Source organism: Alligator sinensis, unplaced genomic scaffold (genome assembly GCF_000455745.1).
Source record: "Alligator sinensis unplaced genomic scaffold, ASM45574v1 scaffold1322_1, whole genome shotgun sequence".
In the NCBI taxonomy this organism is placed as follows: domain Eukaryota; kingdom Metazoa; phylum Chordata; order Crocodylia; family Alligatoridae; genus Alligator; species Alligator sinensis.
This window is the reverse complement of record NW_005842116.1, coordinates 1015798-1038618: the sequence shown is the minus strand read 5'-3', so window position 1 is coordinate 1038618 and position 22821 is coordinate 1015798. Positions and strand designations below refer to the sequence as shown.

Genomic DNA, 22821 nt, shown 5'->3' with positions numbered 1-22821 from the left:
TGCACAAGGTCAGCAGACTGATCTTTGCTGAACTTCAGAAATACTCCTGACTATCCCCTCAGTGCTCAGGCACTAAACAAAGGCCATCATGGTTTGGATGTGGCTGTAGCTCCCCTCCACAGAGGGATGTGGGGTGCTGCAATGGAGGGTTTTTTCATAGAGAAACTCCAGTTCATCCTACTGGTGCCTGGGAGCTGGAGAGGGACACGCAAGAAGGTTGGTTTGGTCTTGCAAGCCCGAAGGAGAATGAACTTGGCTCTCAGCTCTGCTCACCACCTCTGCGTAGCAATTTCAACAGGTATGAAATGAGAGAGCCATCTACCCAGCTCTGAGATCTGGGATGCTATGAAGAGTTAATTAGACCTGCCTCTCAAGTGGGGAGGCTTGCATAGGTGATTTTGGTCTGGGAGACTCCCACGCCAATTAGAGACCCCTGGGAACAGACCGCTGACCATGGAGCCCCTCTCCAACCCCGTCTAAATGGCTCCGCTCTCCCACCCTCGACCACGAGGGCAGCTGGCTCATTTCCTACCTTCGTCATAGTGACGTCTGGCTTCCGTGCCTGGCTTGGCCCTGGGAACCCCCTGGTACAGCCTTTCCCCAACGAAGTCCGTGTAAAACAATGTGAACGTCATGAAGGCCATCCAGCTGCACAGCTCGGCCACAAAGAGCTGCTGGACCACCTTGGGGATGCGGCAGCAGAGGCCGTGCAGCCGCGGGACCAAGGTGCAGAGGTTCCTCACGGCTTGCACCATGTGGCTCGCTTGCAGGAGGCTCTTGGAGACTCGGCAAGAGCAGCAGCTGGGAGACGAGGGCCTGGGGGAAGAGTCCTTCAGTGCGGGACCCATCAGAGTGTCCGTCCGTGCTGCGGCCTCCTCGGTCACAAAGAGGGTGGCCAGGACGCAACCGAGGAAGATGATGGCAAGGAGGCTAAAGAGGCACTTCTCCTGTCCCCCCAAGTAAGGGGCCAGGAAGCTACCGTCCCAGTCAATGGCTGGAAGGAGGTAGCCGATGCAGCCGCCCAGGCTGACCATGAAGGCATACATGGAGAAGGCCTGCCGGCAATTGTCAGGCTCCTGGAAGAGGTCCGAGAGCAAGGCCTCCAAGGGAGTGAAGCAGACCTGGCCGCAGAAGTCCAGCAAGCCAATGCCTAGGATGAGGAAGGCGATTTCCAGGGGGCGGGCATCGAGGGCAAAGAGGCCTGCCAGGTGGTTGGCATGGGGGATGGTGAAGAGGCTCAGCAAGACCCCCAGGCACAGGACCCAGATGAAAGGTCGCCGTCGGCCATAGCTGCTCTGCCAGTGGTCACTGGCGGATCCGATCAGCGGGACGAAGACCAGGCCGAGGACAGGCCCTATCCCTGGAACGGAGACAGGCATGGTGTTACAGAGGAGCATGTGGGCATGGGATCAGCACTGCTTTAAGAGCCCGGGTGAGAGGCAGGGTCAAAGTTTTCACAAGTGACTAGCAACTATGGGAGCCTGAGTGTTAAGGGACACCTTAAAAGATGCCCCCAATTGCCAGGAGAGGCTGAGCGCTCGTTTTCTGAAAACGGGGTCCCTTCAAAGGGTCTCAGGTTGGGAGCCTGCCATCATTAGTCACTTGTGAAGGAGCAAACCTCTGCTTCCCGATCTGCCCCCGCCCTCAGAAACTGCAGGAAGGGTGAGAGTAAGAAGCCACCTACCCAAAACCATGGTCATGAACTTCTCCTCCACACCCACTTCCAGCAAGAGTGGGGGCACATAGGTGATCCCGGCAGCCAGGCAGACCTCCAGCCCGAACGTCAGGGAGTTGACTAGCAAGAGCTGAGCCCTGCGGCTGTGGAAGAGCATGCTGACCCACGCTTTCTGAGCCATGCTGGCCCCCGTGCTCCTTAGTTTTAGACGGCTAAGTCAAGAGGACAGCAGCGTTGCAGCCGGCATTCCCCACAGCCAGACCCTAAGGTCTGGGGTCTCCCTTCCAGGTCCAGTGGAGAGACGCTGGCTGCCATTTCTGTCGGCAGCAATCAAGCCGTCTCTTCTTCTGCCTTCTGTTGCAAGATGCGGTCACTGCAGTGCAGAGTCCAGGCTCGGGTGGGCCAGCTTCAGACTCCAGGTCTCTCCCTCTGCTTTACACCCTGCACTGTGGGGAAGGGAGAGAGCTCATTGGAAAGGACAGCCATCCACACATCACCTATGCGAGTTCTTCCTAAGGGGTCCAAAGCCACAGAGTGAGTTCCTCGCACCCCTGAAGCACCGCAAGGAAAGGAAAAACCTAGTGCACAGGGATATCCCCAGTGTACAGGTTACGTGGACTGGCCTTTGCTGGCAGCATCACTACTCCAAGGTCACGGGGCCAGGTTCACAGAGCTGCCAACCCCTGGAAGGCTCTCCCCCTTCACCGCCGCTCACTCCCCCTGTTCCTCTCTCCATGGTTTGCCTGGTAGCGGCAGGCACTGCTGTGCAAACACAGCACAATCCCTGCCCCAAAGAGCTTACATCTGAACTCATTTCTTTAGGCCCCAGTCACAGCATTAGCCACCAAGCCCTTTCTTTCCCACGCTTGGGCGGTGTAGCCTCCGTTTTCACCCACATCATTTCCCCACCTCTCTCGAGCAGTAGGTGCAGCTCAGCAGCTCCGATGAAGCCTCCTTTGTTTCACAGACAAACCTGACCCAGTTTAACCTCCTCTGCCAGTGCGTGGCAATCACCTTAATCATGAGTACGACATCTGAGCTGACATCGCCCGCTGAGCCGCCTGTTTTCTGTGTCCCCTCTCACGTGCCAGAGTGATCGCAATGGAGATGGGCACTTTAACACCCCGGGAAGGTCTCATGGCAAATTTGCTAACTAGGTGCCTATGCGACCCCTACCAGGGTGGCATAAGGTCTGCTGAATATTTCCTCGGGCATCACAGCACTCAGGGGGATGTGGGTATAAATAGCTCCCCAGGTCATAGAAGGCGTACACGATTAAGTAGCCTACCCAAGCAACACCCCAGGGAGTCTACAACAGAGCTGGGCATCACCCCAGGTGTCCCCAGGAGACAAAGGAGTGTTGAAAAGACCCAGGGAAGAATTACCCCTGGAAGAAGCAGAGGTAAACTCCACGGCTGTAAGCTCCACTGCTTTAGGTGTCATCTGCCCACACCAGTGCCGGGGTAACTGTTTGCAGGCTATTACCTGCTCCCTTACCACCTAGCATGAGACACAGTAATAGCCTCTGACTCCAGGACAGCTTCACATCTGCCCTTTCCAGATCGTGGTGTCATTTATAGCAGTTGAGGCTTCCTCTATTTCAGAGGTGTCAGAGAGATGGCCCACTGGCCAGCTCTCACCCACGGAGCCCTATAATCCGGCCTGCAGCCCCGGCAGCCTGCAGAGCAACCAGGGAAGAGGCTTGTCTTTCACCCCTCCTCGCTTTCTGGGTTCTCTCCATTAAGTCTCATTTGCCAAAGAGGGAATGGAGTCCAGAAGTGTCTCCGAGGTCAATGCTTGTCCTGAATTCAGCTTCCCAACAAAACAAGACCACGCCTGGCCCCTTCCAGGCCACATTCCTGGGTGGGAGGAAGAAGAAAAGCAGCTCATTCCAGGGCTGTGCCGGGCAGCTGCACCGTGTTTGCAAAGGATCACCCTGCAGTGGGGGGCATGGGTCAGGGTTCCTGCTGTAGCCCTGGGTAAAACCCTGTGCATGAAACTGCCCCATGGTGCTCTCCCTTCGCACATCCATTCGGACTATCCACCTGCAACTTCAGAGTCCCTGGGCAAGCGCTACGCAGTAGGCAGAGGGGGTTGAGAAGCCTTTTTGGATAACAGGGCCAGAAGAGCCACTGGCCCTGGGGATGCCCTGATAAAGCTTTACAGCTACGCAAACATCATTTCCAGCTTCTCCTTGCCACTGAAGGAGGAGCCTCTTCTCTCAAGCTAGGTACGGACATTCAAAAAGCCGGAGAGGGAATCAATCTAAGTAACACGGTTTTCTGTAAGCAGTATAGTTCAGATTGGTAAACAGACCACACATTCGCCCTTTAGAGAAGGGCTCAAGTCTTAGATCAGGTTCTGCCATGTTTAAACCGGTCTGTGTGCCGAACTTCTGTTCTGTTGCAGGTACAGACCAGTCTGTGTGCACCAAACCCCTGTTGTTATGGGTATAGACTGGTTTAGAGTCACTTATCCCAGTAAAAGTGTGATGTCTGTGCCTAGCCCCAGGGTTAAGAAGTTTGCGGGCTGTCATTTGCATCCTACTCATAATTAACACCAAGTGCTCTCTCCCCTCTCCCGGATCTCTCCTGACTCACTCTCCAGCCCCCACACCTCCCCAGGGTTTCATGAGTTTATGTTCTATCTTTATTTTTCATGAGCTTTCTTCGAAAATTATATAGGAGGATGACCCAGACTGCCCCAGGATGACAAAGAAATAGAAAGACCCCCACCGTGTGCTGAGAGCAGGTCGACTGCTCTGCTTTGGGGCGGGAAGTAAGGCACTGCACCTAGTAAGGGACACCCCTGGGTAGACCCCATGCTCATATGGCTCCCTTGAGTGCAGGGGGGATCCCACCCGTGGGTAAGGGTGCTCCCATCTACAGCCACCATAACCCAGGGCTTCAGTGCTTGCCTCCAACACCTCTGAACATCAGCCACTTTTCACAGCCAGATAAATGGAGACATACACAGAGAGGCTGTACATGACTGGCCTGAAGTCAAACAGCAAGTTAGCTGGGAATAAAATCCAAATGTCTTGCTCTAGCAACTAGACGCTTCCTAAAAGGGGAAAATCCAACAGCTCCTCCGGATGGGATATGCTGAACGCGTCGGAGACAAACAAGCAACCCTAATACCTGCGGCAGAAATATGACCCTCTCGGATATAAGGCCCCAGGCCAAGCTCTGCGCCTTTGCAACGGGCAGCATTGTGACCAAAGCCCTCCACGGTCAGCAGTAAGAGCCGGGCTCCTACGCTGCAAGTTGGGACAGGCTCTCTGCGACTGGACATGAATGGGGCTGTCCATAATAGACACAGTCCAGGAGGATGTGAGGTACACGCTGCAGACCCAAATGCACAGGTGCCTTATGGCACAGACTTTAAAAAAAAATAATAATAATAAAATAAAATAAAATAAAATAAAATAAAATAAAAAGTTCTCACTTTAAGAAAGCATCTCACTCTTGCCAACCTCCCACTCCATCCCATGGACTCAAGCAGAGGGTGGGGTGGTGACTCTGCCTGTCCTAGCACTTCAGGACAAGTCAGGGAGGTTTCATCTCTTGCAGCAGCAGAGAAGAGGTTTCCCTTCCCACCTCAGGCTCCCATTCAACTTGCTTAAGAAAATAAATCCCAGTGTATCCTTCAGCAAGAGCCAGCGCACGGCACAGATCGCAGACAGTGACCAGACTGCAGGCAAAGCTGTGAGAGAGAGCGAAGCCTTTGCTGTTTATAATGCACCTCGCTCAGGCATCCGTTAGCCTCCTCTGTTTATTAGCCTGCAGTGAAATACCTGTTCCTTTTGATCACAGAGGATCACATAAGACTTGCTTAACTGGAAAGGACTTGCCATGAAGCCTGGAAAAAAATAAAGCAGAATCAAAGCACTCAGCTGGCAAGGGGAAAAAAACCCAACCACTTTGGAAACCCTGCAAGAACCAGCCCTACCCCCACAAAAGGATGTGTGCAACAAAACTTGAGACTTACTTCTTCCAAGCAGAGAAACCAACAGGTGAACTCCCATCTTCCTACCCTGCAGCAGCCTGGTTCAACAAAGGCAGCCTGCCCCAGACAGAGCACACTGGCTGAATAGGTACTTAAGTAGGGTTTGCAGACAGGGAGAGGTGGGGCCAGGCGGTTGGCACACACACCGCATTTGGTTTCAGGGCCCTCCCTGCCTCTGATCTTACTCACAACACAGAAGAGCTATAGCATATTATTAGGATCACGGTGCCGGAGTCTTTGCATGTAGGCAGCGTACAACCATCCACCTATGGTGCTGATGTTGTGGAGGATACTGCTCTTCTGCATAAAGTTCTGCAGAGATGGACTCGGAAGCAAACCCCGCACCCATTCAGAAGGGGATCCCTGAAATTCATGTCCAAGCTGTGTGCCCAGGATCTGCTCCAGCAGTAATACTCAGCATCCCTCCTCCCTCCATCTCCAAACACTGTGGGCTAGCAAGAAAGGTTTGACCTTGCTCCTGTTTCACATCTGATGCTGACATGTCACGTCAGCTGGAGTGACAGCAACCCGGTACATCACAGGATCCCTGCGCCTTGCTACGAACGGCTCGCACGTGCCTGAAAGACGAGGACTGCAGTTGGCCCCTAATGCTGCAGCTCTTCCCTGCAAATGGATCCACGGTGTGGTTCTGCTCACAAGCAAGAGCTGGTAGGATGGGAGCGAAGGCAAGTGTCCTACCTTCCCGCACCTCTCTCTCACAGCTGAAAAGGAGCAACTTGTCCAGGCAGTGGAGACAGGTTTATTACACGGTATTATTTTTAAAACAATGAGATGCTCTCTTTAGTTTGCAGGTGCCAATTTGGCTTGAAATAACAGTCCCAGCTGTGAGACAGGCACTTATTTTAGCCGTCTAATCTCCACCGGGGCAGGGTAGCTGGCAGACCTTGAAGGGCTAAGTTCAACTCTGCTGCTTTTGAGAAAGATCCAGGCAGCGGTCCAAAGGAGCTACCACCACAGGGAGAGCCGGTGCCTAACAGACATGTTTGGAGGCTCATCATATCACAGTGATGCGGCGCACCAAATAACACCGCTTCTTTCCGGAGCCCTCGCTCTTGGCTGGCGGGGTGGCTGGTCCAGACAGGGTTGGAGACGAGGACCTAGGTCCCATTCTCTCCTCTGTGACCTTGGCAAGTCACTTCCACATCTGGGAAGTAGGGACAGGACTTAGCCCAGTGAAAGGCTCTGTAAAGGAGCTCTGAGGGATGACATCCAGTTTAGGAAAGGCGGGCTTCCCCTTCAGCACGACCCTTCCCAGGTTTCAGTGCAGAGCTGCTGAACAAAGCCATGTGCTGGGTCTTTAGTGCAGCAGGGTGCAGCGTAACCAGGGTGTCACGGGGTGCCACCTTTTCCCTGCTTTGCCATTCCACCACCCCTGAGACTCTCACAAGCTTTAAACCAAGATTGCTGGGGGGTGGATGGAGGTTTCTAAACCTACCAGCTGGACTAGGAGCAGCTTTTTTCCTCTCCCGCAGAGAACCAACAGACCAACTCGCCAAGGCCTCCTCACCTGGTAACCAGGTAGGTAGGCGGGTCTCGCTGCAAGATGAAGGGAGGGAGCCAGGGGGAAACCGGCTTGCTGGCCAGACAAAGGGAACGCGGTGGAGGCGGCCAGGGATCCGTTCCACCCGCGGAAGCAAAGCAGGCTGAGCCCCGACGCTTGGCACTCCCGCCGTCCCAAACTCTCCCTTCAGCCTTTTTTTCCCTCTCCCACTTCATGCACTCGGGGAACTACAGTCACAACTGATTGTGTCCATCTCAATGCCACGGACCAGACCAGAGTAACAATGATTAAAGCACACAGAGAAGGAGGAACGCATCCAAAACAGAAGTCAGGGGAAGCCATCCTTGGACACTAACCTATTTTTGATAACAGTCCCGTCACATCTTCAGATCCTTGCATTTCCCCCCGTTAATATCCTCTCCCTGCTCAAACCTGCCCAGCAATTTCAGTGGGGTATTTGCATTGCAGCAGTACGCAGCAGCCCCCCGTCACGGACCAGACCCCTCTTGTGCCAGGTGCTGCACAAAGGACACAGGACGCAAAGGGGGTCCCTGCTCCAGAGAGCTCACAACTTATGCATTAGATAGGAGGCAACAGGGGGACACAAAGAAGCAATACTGAGTGTATAGCTTAAGTCAGGCAACACATGCTCCCTGACAGAAGTCACCCCTAAACTCTCCTTGTCTAACCACCATGTTAAAATACAAATTTGCCTTGTCCAAACAAGTGAAATTTTTTAAGCCTGTTGTCAAACCTGCTTTAATTCACACTCATCTCAATCTACACAGACCCACAGGTACCAAGGGGGAAAGGAATACGCTCAGTGTTACTAGATGCACACACACAAACCGAACTCTCTACACCTCCTGCTCTCTTGTGCTGTGGTATGAATAGCAGGTGAGCATTGCTCAGAAAGAAGGGGAATTATTTTTCTATTGGTCTCCCCTTAAAGATTTGGGGCAATGACCTGGCTGAAAGATTTCTTGAAGCAACAGAATTTCTGATCATTTAAACACAATGATGCAATTGGGAGTCCAATAATCCAAAACAGGATCCGGCCTGAACAGGGAGATCCTCAGGCACCGTCTCCATCAAGAAATTTGAGGTTGTTACACAAATAAATCACTGACAAAGCCAACAGGTTACCTGCCCTGCTTGTTCCACTGCCTTTTTTTCTAGGGCTGTCACCACTCACCAGTGCAGACTGGGAAAGGGATGTTACCAAACTGGAACGGCAGCCACTCAGAGCCACTCACAGGCAGGGCAAATGATTGTGCAGACAGTAATGCAACAAGAGAATCAGACCCAGCAACTCTCTGTGAACTCCCGAAGTTCTCTATTAACTTCTAACTTCATCATCCACCTGAGTGAAGGGGCAAAGGAAAGCAATGCGGTTAATACGCCGGTAGCATTTCACAGTTGGACGACTGCTTTGACCAGAAAGGCTCAAAGCACATTATATAGCCGGTCACTACGACCCTCCATTTTCCAGACAGAGAAACCCCAGGAGTCTCAAAGACATGGTGGAGGTCAGTAAGTCAGCGGTGGAGTTGTAAACAGAGCTCCACCTTTTACTCCTGCAGCCTCAAGTTCCAGGCACGAGCTCAAGATGCTTCCCTAAAAGCTGCCCCAGAACTCAGCAACATTTAAAAGGAGGACCAGAGCTGTAAACTATGCAGAGTGCAACAAGCTGATACCAGGCAGCAGCTTTGGAAGGGAGGGGAGCAGCAGGAGCATTGTCAGCAGCCGGGTTTCCATCGAGAACAGCACTTAAGTTTCCAGCTTTTGGAGCATCGCTTTATGACTGTTATTAATTCCCCGCGCTCCCAAAGTCCTCTGGAATAAAGAGTGGGAGAGAGCACAAGAGCGAGCGCTTAAGGAAGGCCTGTTCATACAGTGCCAGATCCCTTCACAGCTATCAGTGTCCATTCACTGCAGCTGAATGTGAAATGCACCATGGAGAATAGCTCTGGCAGGCTTGTGCAGGATGAAATGGAAAACTCACCTGACCTCCTCTGACCCCCCCCTTCCCCTCCCAAATCTCCCTGACCCCTTTCAAAGTGTGTGTGTGGGGGGGGGGGAGGGAGTGGTCCTTGAAGAGTGGATGCAGGGAGCTGCAATGTATTTAACCTTTCTGAATGAACTCTGCATTTCCTTTGAGCTGGGGCTCCATTATATCAGCCTCTCCAGCTCAGTCCAGGGACGGAGAAGCACTCGCTGCTGGAAATCCCTTCAATGCCAAATGCCAGGACCCAGGGAGGTTCTACCTCAATTCGCCCACCAGCCCGCAGCCGACGCTCGCTCAGAGAGCAGAGCGCAGCACAGAGACTGGAGGGGATAATCCCATGAGCATGCTTGCTGCCGCAGGCTGGGAGGTACTGGAAGGGGTCTGAGATGTGATCTGACCAAGAAGCTCTCTCGTGCCTCGTGCATTGGCCATAACCTCTTCCTTCTTCTCTTGCAGCAACACTGAGAAGCCTCAAGCACGTCCGTGCCCCTATTGTGTTAGCTGCCGTGCAAAACCACAGGAAGAGCCCCCACCCAAAGGGCTGGCTATTCAGACAGACAACTTTCCCCTTTGTGGATGGGAAGTAAAAGCAAAGAGAAAGAGAGAGAGGTTAGGGCTAGACTTCCAAATGCTCAGCAACTCTAGCCAGCGGCCACTTTCCAAAGAGTTCAGGCGTCTACCTGCATCCATCCTGCCGAGCTGGCGTGAAAACCCAGCTCTCGGCGACTCGCCCAAGCTCTGCAGAGTTTTAAACCACAGCTTTAAACTACAAGGCTGTCCTCAGCCAACACACTGCCGTCTTCTGCTTCAGCCAAGACCCCCTTGCCAGGTCCCTCTGCCCTGATACTGCATCCAAACTTTCAGTGGGCGCCTTAGCTCTTCCTGGGCTGCTTCACTCTTGTCAGTGCTGTAAATTCTGCCCCGGTCTCTTATGGGGTGGCTCTGTTTGGCTCTTATTTTGGTCTCCCCCCTTGCACGGACTGTCCCGTACTTCAAATGATGTCTTTCAACTTCCCAACTCATTCTCACTTGTCCCCTGGGAACCCCATCCTTAGTCCCATTCTTTCAACAAGCTTCTCCTTGTGCTTGTAAATGAGATGGAGCTACACAGGAGCCGGCACAAGAGCTACAGAGCACTGCCGTGTCTTCCCCCACAGTGATGGGGCTATGGGACGGGAAGTGCCCAGAAGTAAAAATAAACTCCTGAATCTAATCTCAGTGCAGGCCGCTCATTACGTATATGGAATAATAAGAAACAGCCATTAATTATGGCACGGCTAGAACATCCCATCATTACAGGATGTGTGATCGCCAATGGGATGCCACCTCAGATACCCTTTCAGTGTTGGCTGAGGAGTAGCTTCATGAAGGGGCAATTTAGGCTCCATCTTTTTGACAGGATCAAGCAGCTCCCCCCCTCCACCAAAATCTGCATGTGTGTTTGTGTGCAGGTGCGTGGCGGGGGGAACGGGGTGGTAGCTTCCCTGCAGCAGGTTATTAACAGCCAACAGCTGTTTCGAGTGTATACCCCTGGCTGGCCTGGAAAGATGCAGCGCTGGATGCAGGTAGATCATTTCAGCACCGTTTAAAGCCTATTAGCCACTACAGCATGTTTTTGGGAGCACTTGCACTGGAATGGTAGGATGGGGTCTAAAAGCAGGACACAAGCATGGATGCACCACACGGGGCAGGGTGGGCAGAGCAGTACTTTATTCCTACATCATTCCCTCCACCTTTGAAAAGCACATTATTGGAACTAATGAGAGCCAGCAAACCAGGTTTGCCCAATGGGGAAGCCAAGACACGGGTCAGGAGAGTGGCTTGCTGAGTCAGCAGTGGAAGAAAAGAGCATCACAGAAGATTAGGGTGGAAGAGCTCACACAGGACTGTGACCAGCACCCCTGTCTGAACCATCCCAACCAAGCACATGCCTAAAATCTTCCAAGGATGGAGATGCCGCCACTCCTCCCGGTAGCACGTTATGCACAGCTGTTAGCATCTGTGGTACAAAGGATGATACATAGCTTCTCACGGAGCCCAGGGGATGGGGCCAAACTGCCTGCTAGCTGACCTCAGTCTGCTCCTTTTGGCATCAGCCAGTCCGGTTCACCTGGCGAGCATCTGTCGCCAGGTGAGAAACAATAACCAAGCCAAGAGTGGCATTCTGCATAACAATTTAGTGCCTCAAAGATGCCACTGGCTCTTAGGAAGGAACAAGGACAGATGCTGGGCTGCTCATGGCATTGCCTAGGTGCAGCCTGCAGCATAGAGATGGGCATGTCCCCGAGTGGGGAGGGATCGACTCCTTTGCCCCTGCATTTCTTCCCTGCTTCATGCCTACTCCTTTGCGATGCCACGCCAGAATTTCTGTCAGCCTCTATCTTAACCCTCGCCCTCTGCAAGAACATCAAACAGGCAGCTCAGCTGCCTGCGGGGCTCCGCTGACCTCCTGCCCTGCTGCCCATTCCCTCTGTTTGGCTGACAAAGGAGAAGCTCCTCCGAAGGAGGTTTTCTCACACAGGGTTTAGCTCGCTGAACTCTGTCGTCCCCCTCCCCAACATAGTGGAAAGATACTGCAGCTACAGGAGTGGCCAGTTCAAGCCTGGCCTCCTCCCCTGGCCCCGTTAAAACACGGACCACGTGTCTAGCTAGCGAGGCCACTGGCTCAGCAGAGGCCGGGCGCTACATAGAGCACTTCCACGAAGAGCAGGGCATCGTGGACACGTGCATGCCAGGATGCTGGAAGCACCTGTTTTCTAGTTCAGGTCTGGTCCTCTCCAGGACACAATCAAGAGAAGACTGATCCCAGGCCAGAGGGTCAACAGGAGGGGCTAGGGTCAGCGCAGGGCTGAAATGAACTGGCCAAGATACACCAGAGTTGAACTAGCCCCAAGAGGGATCTTAAGGTGCTGCTGATGGGATGGCGATTGTATTCAAGACCCAGTAAGACAGCCGTGAACCATTTCACTTGCCCAGCACCAGCTTCTGCTCTGTTATTGGCAACGAGCACCTTCAGGTCTCACGTGAAGCCCATGAATTCCTCGTGCTGCGGCCAAGGAAGCTGCACTGGTGCATGGTAGAAGGACTGAGAAACTGCAGGGCTGGCACAGACATGCACAGAGACAGGTACCCACCTGCGGAGATGGAAGGAGGAAAGCTAAACCAGCAGGGAAGCAAAGGGGAGGAGCGAATGCCAGCCTTCCCCGTGGAAGTCAATGCTGCTGGCTCCTCTGTCTCTCAGCGCAGGAGAAGCCAGAGCAGGTGCGGACCACGATCCACCTCGGCCAGAACCGTCCCCACCCCTTGCCGCTCGACTACATCTTCTTCTGAGATCAGATGCTCAGTCACTAGCTAGAGATCCACTCTGACTTGGCTCACAGGGTCCTTGCTCACTTTTTATTTTGAGAGATGAGCCCAAGTTTCCAAGTCAGGATCTGAGTATCTCCAGGGACCGGGGAAGACGGGTCTGCCTGCACGCAGGTGCTGAGAGCATGCCCATCACCGTGGCATCTGGTCTTGCTGGGCCCCTCCCTCTTCCCTCCCCCTCTCTAGTTTTTATTATTAGCAAAAGAATAAAAATGTAAATTGAATTGAAAGTGGGGGGAAAAAAAATAAGCCCCGGGCAGGTGCCCCCCTCCTCTGTGGTATGGTAACGGGTGCAGATTATATCCAGCACCACATGACCAGGGCCCCGTATTTATATGTCAGCGTGTAAAACCCACCCCGCTGAGCTGCCTTTTCTCTGCCTGCGGCTGGGGACTTCTGCTGTGCGTCTCGTCAAACAGACACACAAAGGGGATTAGGGAGATCTCTCAGCCCCGCAGAGTAATCCATCAAATTATCCCCTTGTTGGCGTTGCTGTCCTCTTCAAAAAACCTCCAAAGGCTTTTAAAGGGACTGAAATTGCACTTGAGCCTGAAACACTCCACCCAGCTGCTCCAACCCACCCTCACAATGGGCCAGTTGTAAACTGAATACTGGGGAGCGGGGAGCGAGGAGAAAGACAGACGCTGTTAAAAGGGCAACAGCCTCCCCATGGGTGAAAATCCAACAGGTGGCTCGGTACCCCTTCCCCTGCCTCCACGTAATCACACAAGCAGCGGTGCTCAAAGGGGCCAACAACCAAAGAGAAGACCTAACACACACCCCATACATGCCTGCATGGACACACACAGGCTACCCCATTCGGAGAAGGACTCCGTCTGGTTTTCGGGAAGTGCTGGGATGCACTCGCCAGGCCCCAGGCAGTTCCTTCTGCCCCACCTGGCCCTTTGCAGCTCCACAACTCCCAATTCTGCAGGGGCCTGCACTGTCACCCCAGAAGCGCTTCACTGTGCCACCGCCGCTGCACATCCCTGAGCTACATCACGGCCGTTCACAGCCAAGTGCTGGATTGTGAAACAAGAGAAGTCAGCAGCCAAAAGCCCCCTCCCTACACAGAGCATGCATGAAAGCTTGTCTCTAAGCTTCCAACACTGGGTAGGAAGAGATTAGATTAATTACAGATGGCAAGAGGTGCCTCTTCTTCCCCATATCTCCCCCCACCTTCTCTCATGGTTTATGCAGAGGTGTTTGCCCTTTTTCCGTCCCTAGGCAAAGGCTCTAAGGAGCAGCAGGGCAACGGCTCTTGCAGGGAAAGGGGCAGACAAGCACATTTGCTTTTTCTTCTTGTGCAGGTATTTAAACTGGCACAAAACACATGCAAAACACAGCCGTTCAGATCTGGCAGCAAGTGACTTCACCAGCTGCAGGGCAGTGGCCAGCTGGGCCTGTAGAGTCACCGGCTTTCAGAGTAAATGTGAGCCCAAACTGAAAGGATGGTATTGCAGAGGTCGTTGATACACCGCTCAATCTATACGCGAACAGAAGCATGTCCTAAGCCTTTGGCATGAGGTGAAAGGCTAATCCTGTGCACCCTGGCAATGCTGTAAGGAAAGCTTGTCATTGGGTCCAATCCAAGCCCAGTCTCAAGCAAGTCAAAGTTATCATCTAAGGCTGCCAAACAAGTTGGGTGGGCATCTGTCCCATTCCCCATGGACACGTGTCCACATGGCAAAACTCACCATTCCCCACTGCCCCAACCACAGTAGAGACTCCCCTGTAACAGGCTGCCGCAGGATCGGCTACTGTGCCTACCCCACTCTTTTTGCTCCCCTTTTCCGATGGGGATTTTAAAGTTTCCATTGAGTTGTTTGGAGCACATGGAGCATGAAGAGTTTCCCCCTGGGTTAAGTGGACAACTTCAGTCAGTAGGAACCTGGGGTGGATTTGGTTCACAGAGCCGACAAATAGGAGTTAGATGCATTTGTGGGACAGCATCTCCAGTACCGTTGTCCCAGCCAGCCAGGCAGACGCACATACGGAGCAGAGCCAGGGAAAACGTGCAGCACACCCTGATGCACCAAGCCATGGACAGGAAACCAGCTCATCACTCGATTCCACAATTAGAAACGTTCTGAGTAACGAGAAAGCAGCACATGACCCAGGGACTCTGCACAGACCCTCTGCCCTCCTCCCCAGACAGATACCTCATCCGCTTAACATCACTCCATGGTGTCAAGAATCTCAAAAATGCAACAGGCTTAGAAAGGGCAGGCTGGAAATGGCAGCAGGAGAGGGCCCTTCCCTGCCAACTGAGAACCAGCACAGCCAGTACCAGAGCTGCGGGGTTGGAGGAAGTGTTACCACCGTTCAGCCATTAGTTATAAACTTGTTTTTTTGTGGCCTCTCCATCTAACTAATTCATGAAGAGCTCAAATGACCCGAGCTGTTTGGACAAGGATCTGATGCTGGACCTTCCCCAATGGTTCTCCTATGGGCATTTCTGCTTGGGAGTCCACAAACAAAACATCCTCTCTTGCACCCTAGAGCTATTCAGGTTCATAACAGGACAATGGTGAACCAGCCCCCAAAACTTTTATAAGAGGCAGGGAAATTTCAGTGTAAATCAGACCCACCTGGGCACACCCGTGGGATGTGACAGGTCTCCATCACCACAATCTCTGGTTACTTTTGTGAAACCCTGTTGGCTGTTGTCCAAGGGAACCATGCTGCACTGACCAAAAAAAAGAGTGGGAGAACAAGTGCTTATAAAAGCGCTTGCCCATCCAATTTCTGTTCCTAGAAAATCAACAGGAAGGGAAACTGGTCCTGCTGGACGTCTCCAGCTTCCCCAAGCCCAGCGTGGAGAACGTGCCGAGGTCCCTCTGGACTCAAGATACTTTTGGCAAGTGCCTGCCTTTGCCTCAGTCTTGCAGGTTCGCTCATTCGTGCTGATGGGGAGGAAGGGAGGCTCGAGGAGGAGAGGGGAGGTGTAATCTCACCCTGACACCGCAGCAAAGCCAGCTCACAGATCCAGGGCAATAGGAAGCAAAACTGAACTTCTCCTTTATGATGAAAACGGGATGCTGCCTGACCAGGGACTTGACTCAGCAATGAGGTGGCACTGTTCCTCTCAGCTCTCGGTGCATGACGGGAGCCACAGGATTTCTATGCACTGAACCAGTCCGGGCATGGGTTGTTTCTTAAGGAAATGGAAAAATCATGTGGGCAGTTTGCTCAAACCAGCCACGAGGAGTGCTTACGAGGAGCCAGAAGCTGCTACAGAAGGGCAGCATTTGAGCTCGACTTGATAAGGGAGATTATTCACAACTCCCTCTGACTGGTGCAAGGCTGAAGAGTTCGGCTGCTGGGACTGGTGGCAAAAGGGTGTGACACAGCCTCATAATAATCACCCCTCTGGGCAATTAAGTAGTAGCAATGACACTCCAGTTGCACTTCCTCCAAAGGGAGCCCCACTGCAAGGCTAGAAGGCACTGGGTGCAAGCAGGGCTTCAGGATGTGGGCGATTCCCACCCCGACCCCCTGCAACACAATCTCTTCTAGACACCAAGGACCACCGCTATCCAAAAACTTTGCATGAGATGGCATGGAGAGGAAGACAATGCTAGAGAGCCCTCTCTGCTTGAAGTTTCCAGAGCATGACCTTGTGCTCTTCCCCAGAGGATGCACTTTGAATCCTAGACACACACAGAACTAATGGGCTCCTTTGTAACCACATGGTAGTTAGTACATTTTTTCATGGTAATTTTCTGGTCCGCAATTCCAGTTATTTGTGTCCCTGCTGGAGGAGTTTGATGCTAACATATCTCTCAATGAGCCCTTTGACCTCTGCCGACAGGTCGGTGGTTTTCTCCCTCTCTGTTTTCAGTCTCTGAAATGAGGTCATGGCTTTGAAAAGGACAAAGAGTCTTTGCAGTTTGAGAAATAGCCTCGAGGCAGCTGGAAGTGGGGGGGGGGACTCCCATCCATCATATCAGACCAAAGTGAGCGTGCGAGCGGCAGGTGAACGAGGCACTAGACCGCAGCTCTCCTTGGATCGAACCTCCATCTGAAAAGGAGCTGTTTTGGGAATGGTCTTTATATAGCCTCAGCAGCCTCTTCTGTGTTAATTAAGGTTATAATGGTTCCAGCATCATTACAGCTGGTTGGAGATTTAGCACCAAAACACTGACAAAAAGAAGAAAAAAAAAAAAAAGGCATTTTGGACAAAAATTTTAGTTTTTATGGTGATTGAAAGTTTCCAGTCTCTTGGTAAAAGCAAAAAATGGAAACCATTGATTTCATTTTTACCAAAGATATCAAGTTTCATGAAAAAATAGAAAGATCATCACGGACATTTGGAGAGGTGGAGGGGAACTTTGACCTGACATTTTTAAGCCTGGTCAAACCACCTTGACCCCTGCAAGAATTCACTCCAGGTTTCCTGTTGGCTCTACATACCTGCAAGAAATGTCCCCATTTTTCTAAAGGGGCTCCAGGCTGGGATTTTCAAAGGAGCCTCAGAAGAGAGACGCATCAACCCTTCCCATATCCAATAAGAACTAAACCCTCTGCTCCTATTGAGACTCCTCTGGAGAAAAAAACCCAACAGCCTTAATTATTAGGTCAATGATAATTATGCAAGGAGGGTCAGCTGCCAAGTTCAAATCCAGGGTTCTCCCTAGCGGAGGAGTATCCCAAGCCAGGGTCTGAGTTCACGGCTTGCTGCGCATGGTTAATTTGCTTGCATTAAACTCATACAAAGTGAGCTGCGTTAGTGCTGAACACTCCTGATGAGGAAGAGGGAGGCCGAACACTAGTTACCTATTTACCATGCATTTAAACAACTCCTACCACTGTGCTGCATTGGCAAAGGGTAAATGAACGGGCCTCCATGTCAGGCAGTCTCTGGGAAAGACAGTTTTCTCCTCTTACTGGCCTCCAATCACTTTGCCCATCTTTTCCAGATGAAAGTGCAATGGGACACAGATGAAGTCAAAGGAAAGCCCTTGCTAGGTAACAGATGTTCCTGTGCTACCTTTAGCACACATGGGTCATCCCAGGCAGCAGGTTACAGTCCTGTAAGGGCTGCCCATTTCCCCTGTGCCTACATGCAGCTACAAACCACCACATCTGTGCTGCCTCTTAAGTGCCTAGAGGGGTAGGGGGTTCATGGCTGTCATCTAAGGCCAACTCAGCTGCACAACAGCACGTGCGTACTAGCATCCCGGAGCAGTTTAGCCCAGTAAAGGGAACAGCTCGAGTTCACTGCTCTTCCCTACGAGGCTCACGCCCGGCTATGAACATTGGTTACGGACAAGGAATGAATGGGAGGGTCTGGAGGAGCACAAATAGACTGTGTTCATCAAAACCAAAGATGAAAAAGGCCCTATTGAGGCCTCTCCCCCCAGGGGCCAAGGCAGGATTTCTCCCTACAGTACATTCTTGAGAGCTGGTTTGATGTGCCTTGAGCATTGATGCAACGAGCATTTCCCATGGGGCGCGATGCCGTGGTCTAACCGATTTCCAAGCGGGTTCTTTCCTCAGGACCAAGCACCAGTTCTCCCCAGCCCCTGCTGTTTACTATGGCCCCCAGTAAACCCACTACAATTCCTTTGCTTCTCTCTACTTCTTTACAACTTCCAGTACTTGTTGGTAGTTATACCCAGCATTGTGCAGCCCAGGTCTACTTACTGCAGTCATAAAAACCCATCCTTCCAGCCCACCACTCTTCATTTGCTCTTATGTGCACCATGGGAATTTCAAACATAGCACCGAGGCTTCCTGTTTCAGGAGTTTCAGACATCAAGGAGGCACTGGGAGATTCCCCATAAACACCGCAAAGGTACCTCGCCATCCTCCTTCAAATCCCTCCTTTGCAGGGACACCTACAAAAAACCTCACGGGTAAGTTTACCAAGGCTGCTGCCTCCTTGTCTGCTCCACTGCCCTTGTCCACCTGTCCCCCCTTCATCTTAAGACTTAAATTGTAAAGTCCCTCAAGCTTTACAATGATCATTGTCCCATTCTCTCTTTTTGTGCTATGGTTTCACAGCACCTCACACGACGGGCTCCAGGGCCATCCCTGGGGTGCCCAGTTACTGCAATAAAAATGCTGAGATGAGAAGAGTGAAGGTGCTAGTAGGTGGCACTCAAAAAATATGTAGCATAATCCTGGGTTTTGCAGGAGTTGGAGACTACTCTGCACTGCAAATGCACGAAGGAAGCTATGTCCCACTCTCACAAGAAGGCTCTCTTGTAGGAGAAAAGCCCAATCCACGGTTGGAGACTTAAACCATTCACACCAGCTTATGCTGGCCCCAATTAACTTTACAAGAACAGTGGTATTTTTCCAGTGCCACCAACTTACATGATTTTAACCACAAGTCTTATGATATCTGGTACTTTTCTCAGGTCCTGGAGACATGTGATCACGTGAGAATTTCAGCCTTCATTCAGATAAAAAAAAGGAAGTCTCTAGGCTTTCTGCTAGAAGATACGAGCTTGAAAATGTGATGCCTAAAGCCGACAAACCAAAAACAGAAAGACCCAAAGTACATTCCATAAAACAATGCAATTTAAATTCATCTCATGGTGTTTGGGGACTGAGACAAGATTTTTGAATGCCGGGAACCAGCAATTTGGAGATCCTGGGCCTAAATCACTGGAAGTAGACACTTTCCTAGATAACTGAAGGTCAGAGCCACATGTTGCTGCCATGGTAGCCTCACCATAGACACAGAACAAGGTCCTGACAACTGAACTTACACTCACGGCTTCACAATATGTACATTTAGAGGAAAAGAAAAATGTGCCCGGAGATCAAGCACCTGCTTGCTGCAGCAGCGTGTGCTCCAACCTCCCTCCATCCCCAACACAAAGAAGCCACTCGGGCTATGAGCCTGTATTACATCTCTTATTTTGCCAGACAATATTTGCAGGGTCTGCTTTTTCTCTCCTGCAGACTGGCAAAACGCAAGACGAATATTTTCAGATTAAAATAGGAACTGTTGATGTTTGATGATAGGAAAACAAGAAGGCCACCAGTCTAAAGATCGCCAAAGAACAGCACAAGTGCGAAAGCCGCCTTTTGCAGTTCCACGTAGCCAGGTTGCACGATCAAGCCCCTGGGTGGCTTAGACGTGGACCACGCAAGCACCTCTCCTCGGTGCTATTAGTGCAGAACCTCTCAGAGATGCTGTTAATTCTGCCACCTTTGTAGTAAAGGGCAGTACTGTACAGCACAGGCAAATAGAGACTCTCCAAACAGCTAGGCAGCACTGGCTTGCTAGCTCCTACCTTGGGACTGCAGAGGACCCCTTTTTCTTTCCCTCCTGAGGTTCTGTGCATGTGGAAATACTGAAGTCTATGTTAGGATATGCAAATGCATACTTCTAGAGAACTTTGTCTGCCTATATCCTTAGACCAACACGGCTACAACCTAAACCCCTACTTCTAGAGAGTGTTTTCCTAGTGCATTAGTTCATAAATGACTTAGACCATGCTCAGGTTTCATAGGGACCTTCCCTGTCTGACTCCCTACCTCAGCCCTGCTTTTTCTGCTGCAGAAAGAGCACCCGGAGCAGCAGAGGTGGGAACAGACAAGCCAAGAGCAGCTTTTTTTTGTTGCTGTTTGCATTTGGGAATTTTCAACGGATTCGCAGCAGGCCTTTCCCTTCATTGCTTGCAACCTTTCTCCTCTCATCTTCCATCACTTCTCTTCTGTCCCATTCCTGGTCAAGAAATGATGAATGTTGAAGTGGCACTGGAAAAACACCTTCCCCCCTGCAACATGGCCTTGTAGTTTTGCAAGCAAGCTTGGTAATGAAAACTGCCTCCCGGCACCCGGCTATCTAAAGGACCGCTCCAGGCTTGGTGAGGAGGACCATATTTGAAATTTCACTCCCCCGGCACAACACAACTCCCCACAGGAACAGCAAAGTTGTCTGCGGAGAAAAACAAAACTGCCTGCCGACCTGAGCCCATGGAGCAAAATGCCCTAGGTACTAAGGACCATTGCACTCATTTTCCACTCCAATCCAATTATTGCAATCTAACTTCACGGAAGGGAATGGAGTAAGACTGGCATGGCCAAGCAGTGGGCCAGGGCTTGTTGGTTTTATACACACAAGAGTAGCCTACGTGATAAGTTGTCATAGTAGACCACCAATCACAAAGGGTGAGAATCATGGAATTACACCACTGACTTCAGCTAAGCCAGGATTTTGCCCACACCACTCATCCAGCCCATGGGGCTAGAAGGTAAAGCACCACTGTTCTAGTTCAGCGGTTTTAAAAAAAGGTTGAATTTGGGAACCCCTAAAAAGTGTCAAATGCAGGTGCAGACCCCTTTGAAAATTTCCAATGGAGGTGCAGACCCCTGCGAGCTGTAAGTGTGGGCATTCGCATACTTCTGTTTGATCCTAGTCATCTTTCATCACAGCACACCAGACTCCAACCCAGGGATGACTTCAGGGAAATGGTGACGGAAAACATTGGGCTCCGGAGTGCTCCACAGAGACCTACATGGTTAGATGAGCAGAATAAGAGTTTACATGAGACACCCATGTTCCACAGCTACTCAACCCCACCCCAAAACAGACCTAGGCTTCATGCCAGGGTGTACAGTTTCTCTCAAGATTCAGAACAGTGATGGGAGTCCTTGTGATTTATGTACCGAGTGTTTGTTCGAATGCGTGAACTGCAAAAGCAGCAAATTGCACTTCCCCTCTCACCCCAAGACATTGCTGATGGAGTTTTTTTCCCCACGTAGTAATGCGTTCTGCAGAATCTGACGTTACTCTCCATTGTCCTAAACTGATAACAGCATCCACAAGTCTCCATGGGAAAGTATATTCTATTTAGCACTATGTACAAGTAACATCTCTTGCTATCTCTGGGCACTTAGTGAAACTATAAGACTGGAGCTCACATCCTAAAAAGATTTTTTTCCCTCCCCGGTTAAGCACCTTCCTGTGCTTTAAAACAACAGATCTCCTCAAAAGACAGTAGCTCCCTTCACCATGGCAGGACAAGACATGAGAATGGGACTGCCATGCAGGATCAGACCCTCAGTCTGGTCCCCAGTTTCCCCCACGACAGTGCCAAGCAGCACCAGCTGCTTTGATAAAGTCCTACAGTAGACAGTAGCAGATAAAACTCCCCACAGGGAAAAAAAAAAAAGTTTCCTTCTTTCTCTCATTAGTACAGGTCGATTTGTCCCTTGAAGCCTGAAGTTCTCTCTCCCTTGCAAAGCTCTCAGTTCTTTATTTGTTCAGATCATTTGTTATTAATCCTCGATATCCCCGTGATCCACAGCAATTAGATCATCCTTTTTCAAGCCCTGTGAGGCTCTTGGCCTTTCTGATGTTTTGTGACAGTAACTTCCAAGCACAGCACACGCAGCCCCGCAACCCCCCCACGTCCCACCTCGCTACAACCATTCCCCAAAGGCAGGAAAGCTAGCACAAGACTAGGAAAAGACGCAGGACGCGGCCAGGTGACACATACTACTCCACGTTGATGGAAAAGAAAGGACTGTCAGCGAGGTGGTAACAAAGGAGCTAGTCATAGGCGAGTGAGTGAAATGTTCAGAAATGTCTAAGTGACTTAGTTGCGTAAGTCACTGAGGCACTGTTGGCTATTTAACCCAGTATTTATTTCTAATAATTTCCCAGTTCAACTAGGATCTCACCTCTCACTCTCTCTTGCGCACACACACACACACGCTCTTGAAACCTCAGCTCAGGCTGTAATCAAATCTGAGCTGCACCTGCTCAGAGTCTGGTTTATTCCCCTTCTTTCGATGGGAACCTTCCTGGACCCGATGGGAGTAAGGAGGTGCTGTCCCCAAAACATTTCTCGTTCAGTTGTGCAGTGCAAATGGCTTTACGGAAGAGCTCAATCTGAGGTTTCTGGAGTCCAGCCACCGCTGCAAAGAAAAGCCCTAGTTCGCTCCAAGGCTTTCCTACTTGATGTAACGCAGCGCCCCGTGGGGGTGGCGGTGCCACAACCCGCCACGGGGCAACTCAAGCCCTGGCCCAGCCTGTGTGCAGCTTTGTAACTAGCAGGGGGCAAAAGGAGCTAGGGGAATGACTGGCGAGCTGCTCCACGTTACATGCATGGCACGAATAACTACACCGTGAAGTCCTTCCCCCGGGCTAGAAAGGGTTAAAAAATGCCGGGCGGCGATGCCCTGGGGTCTGGGCACGGGTCCCCGCTCGCTCTCCGCCCGCAGCAGGGTGCTCGGTCCCCTCCCGCCTCCGCCCGCACTGCTGCCGGGGGCTTC

The 22821-nt window shown here is 51.5% G+C and overlaps 1 protein-coding gene across 4 annotated transcripts in view; it reads right to left on the bottom strand.

Annotated features, from left to right (window-relative positions):
• SLC45A3 (solute carrier family 45 member 3) overlaps window positions 1-22821 on the bottom strand; it is a 39007-nt gene that overhangs the window by 7912 nt on the left and 8274 nt on the right. Inside the window, exons 1-4 of one of the 4 annotated variants that reach the window (XM_025205479.1) lie at window positions 5666-5754; window positions 5472-5536; window positions 1685-2121; window positions 533-1360 (exon numbers count right to left, since the gene is read on the bottom strand). In XM_025205479.1, coding sequence (XP_025061264.1) covers window positions 533-1360; window positions 1685-1856 — 1000 coding nt within the window. In that variant the 5' untranslated portion in view covers window positions 1857-2121; window positions 5472-5536; window positions 5666-5754. Of the gene's footprint in view, window positions 1-532; window positions 1361-1684; window positions 2122-5471; window positions 5537-5665; window positions 5781-22821 lie in introns of those variants that run through there. The other 3 variants (XM_025205478.1, XM_006024759.3, XM_025205480.1) reach the window with 3 other exon arrangements.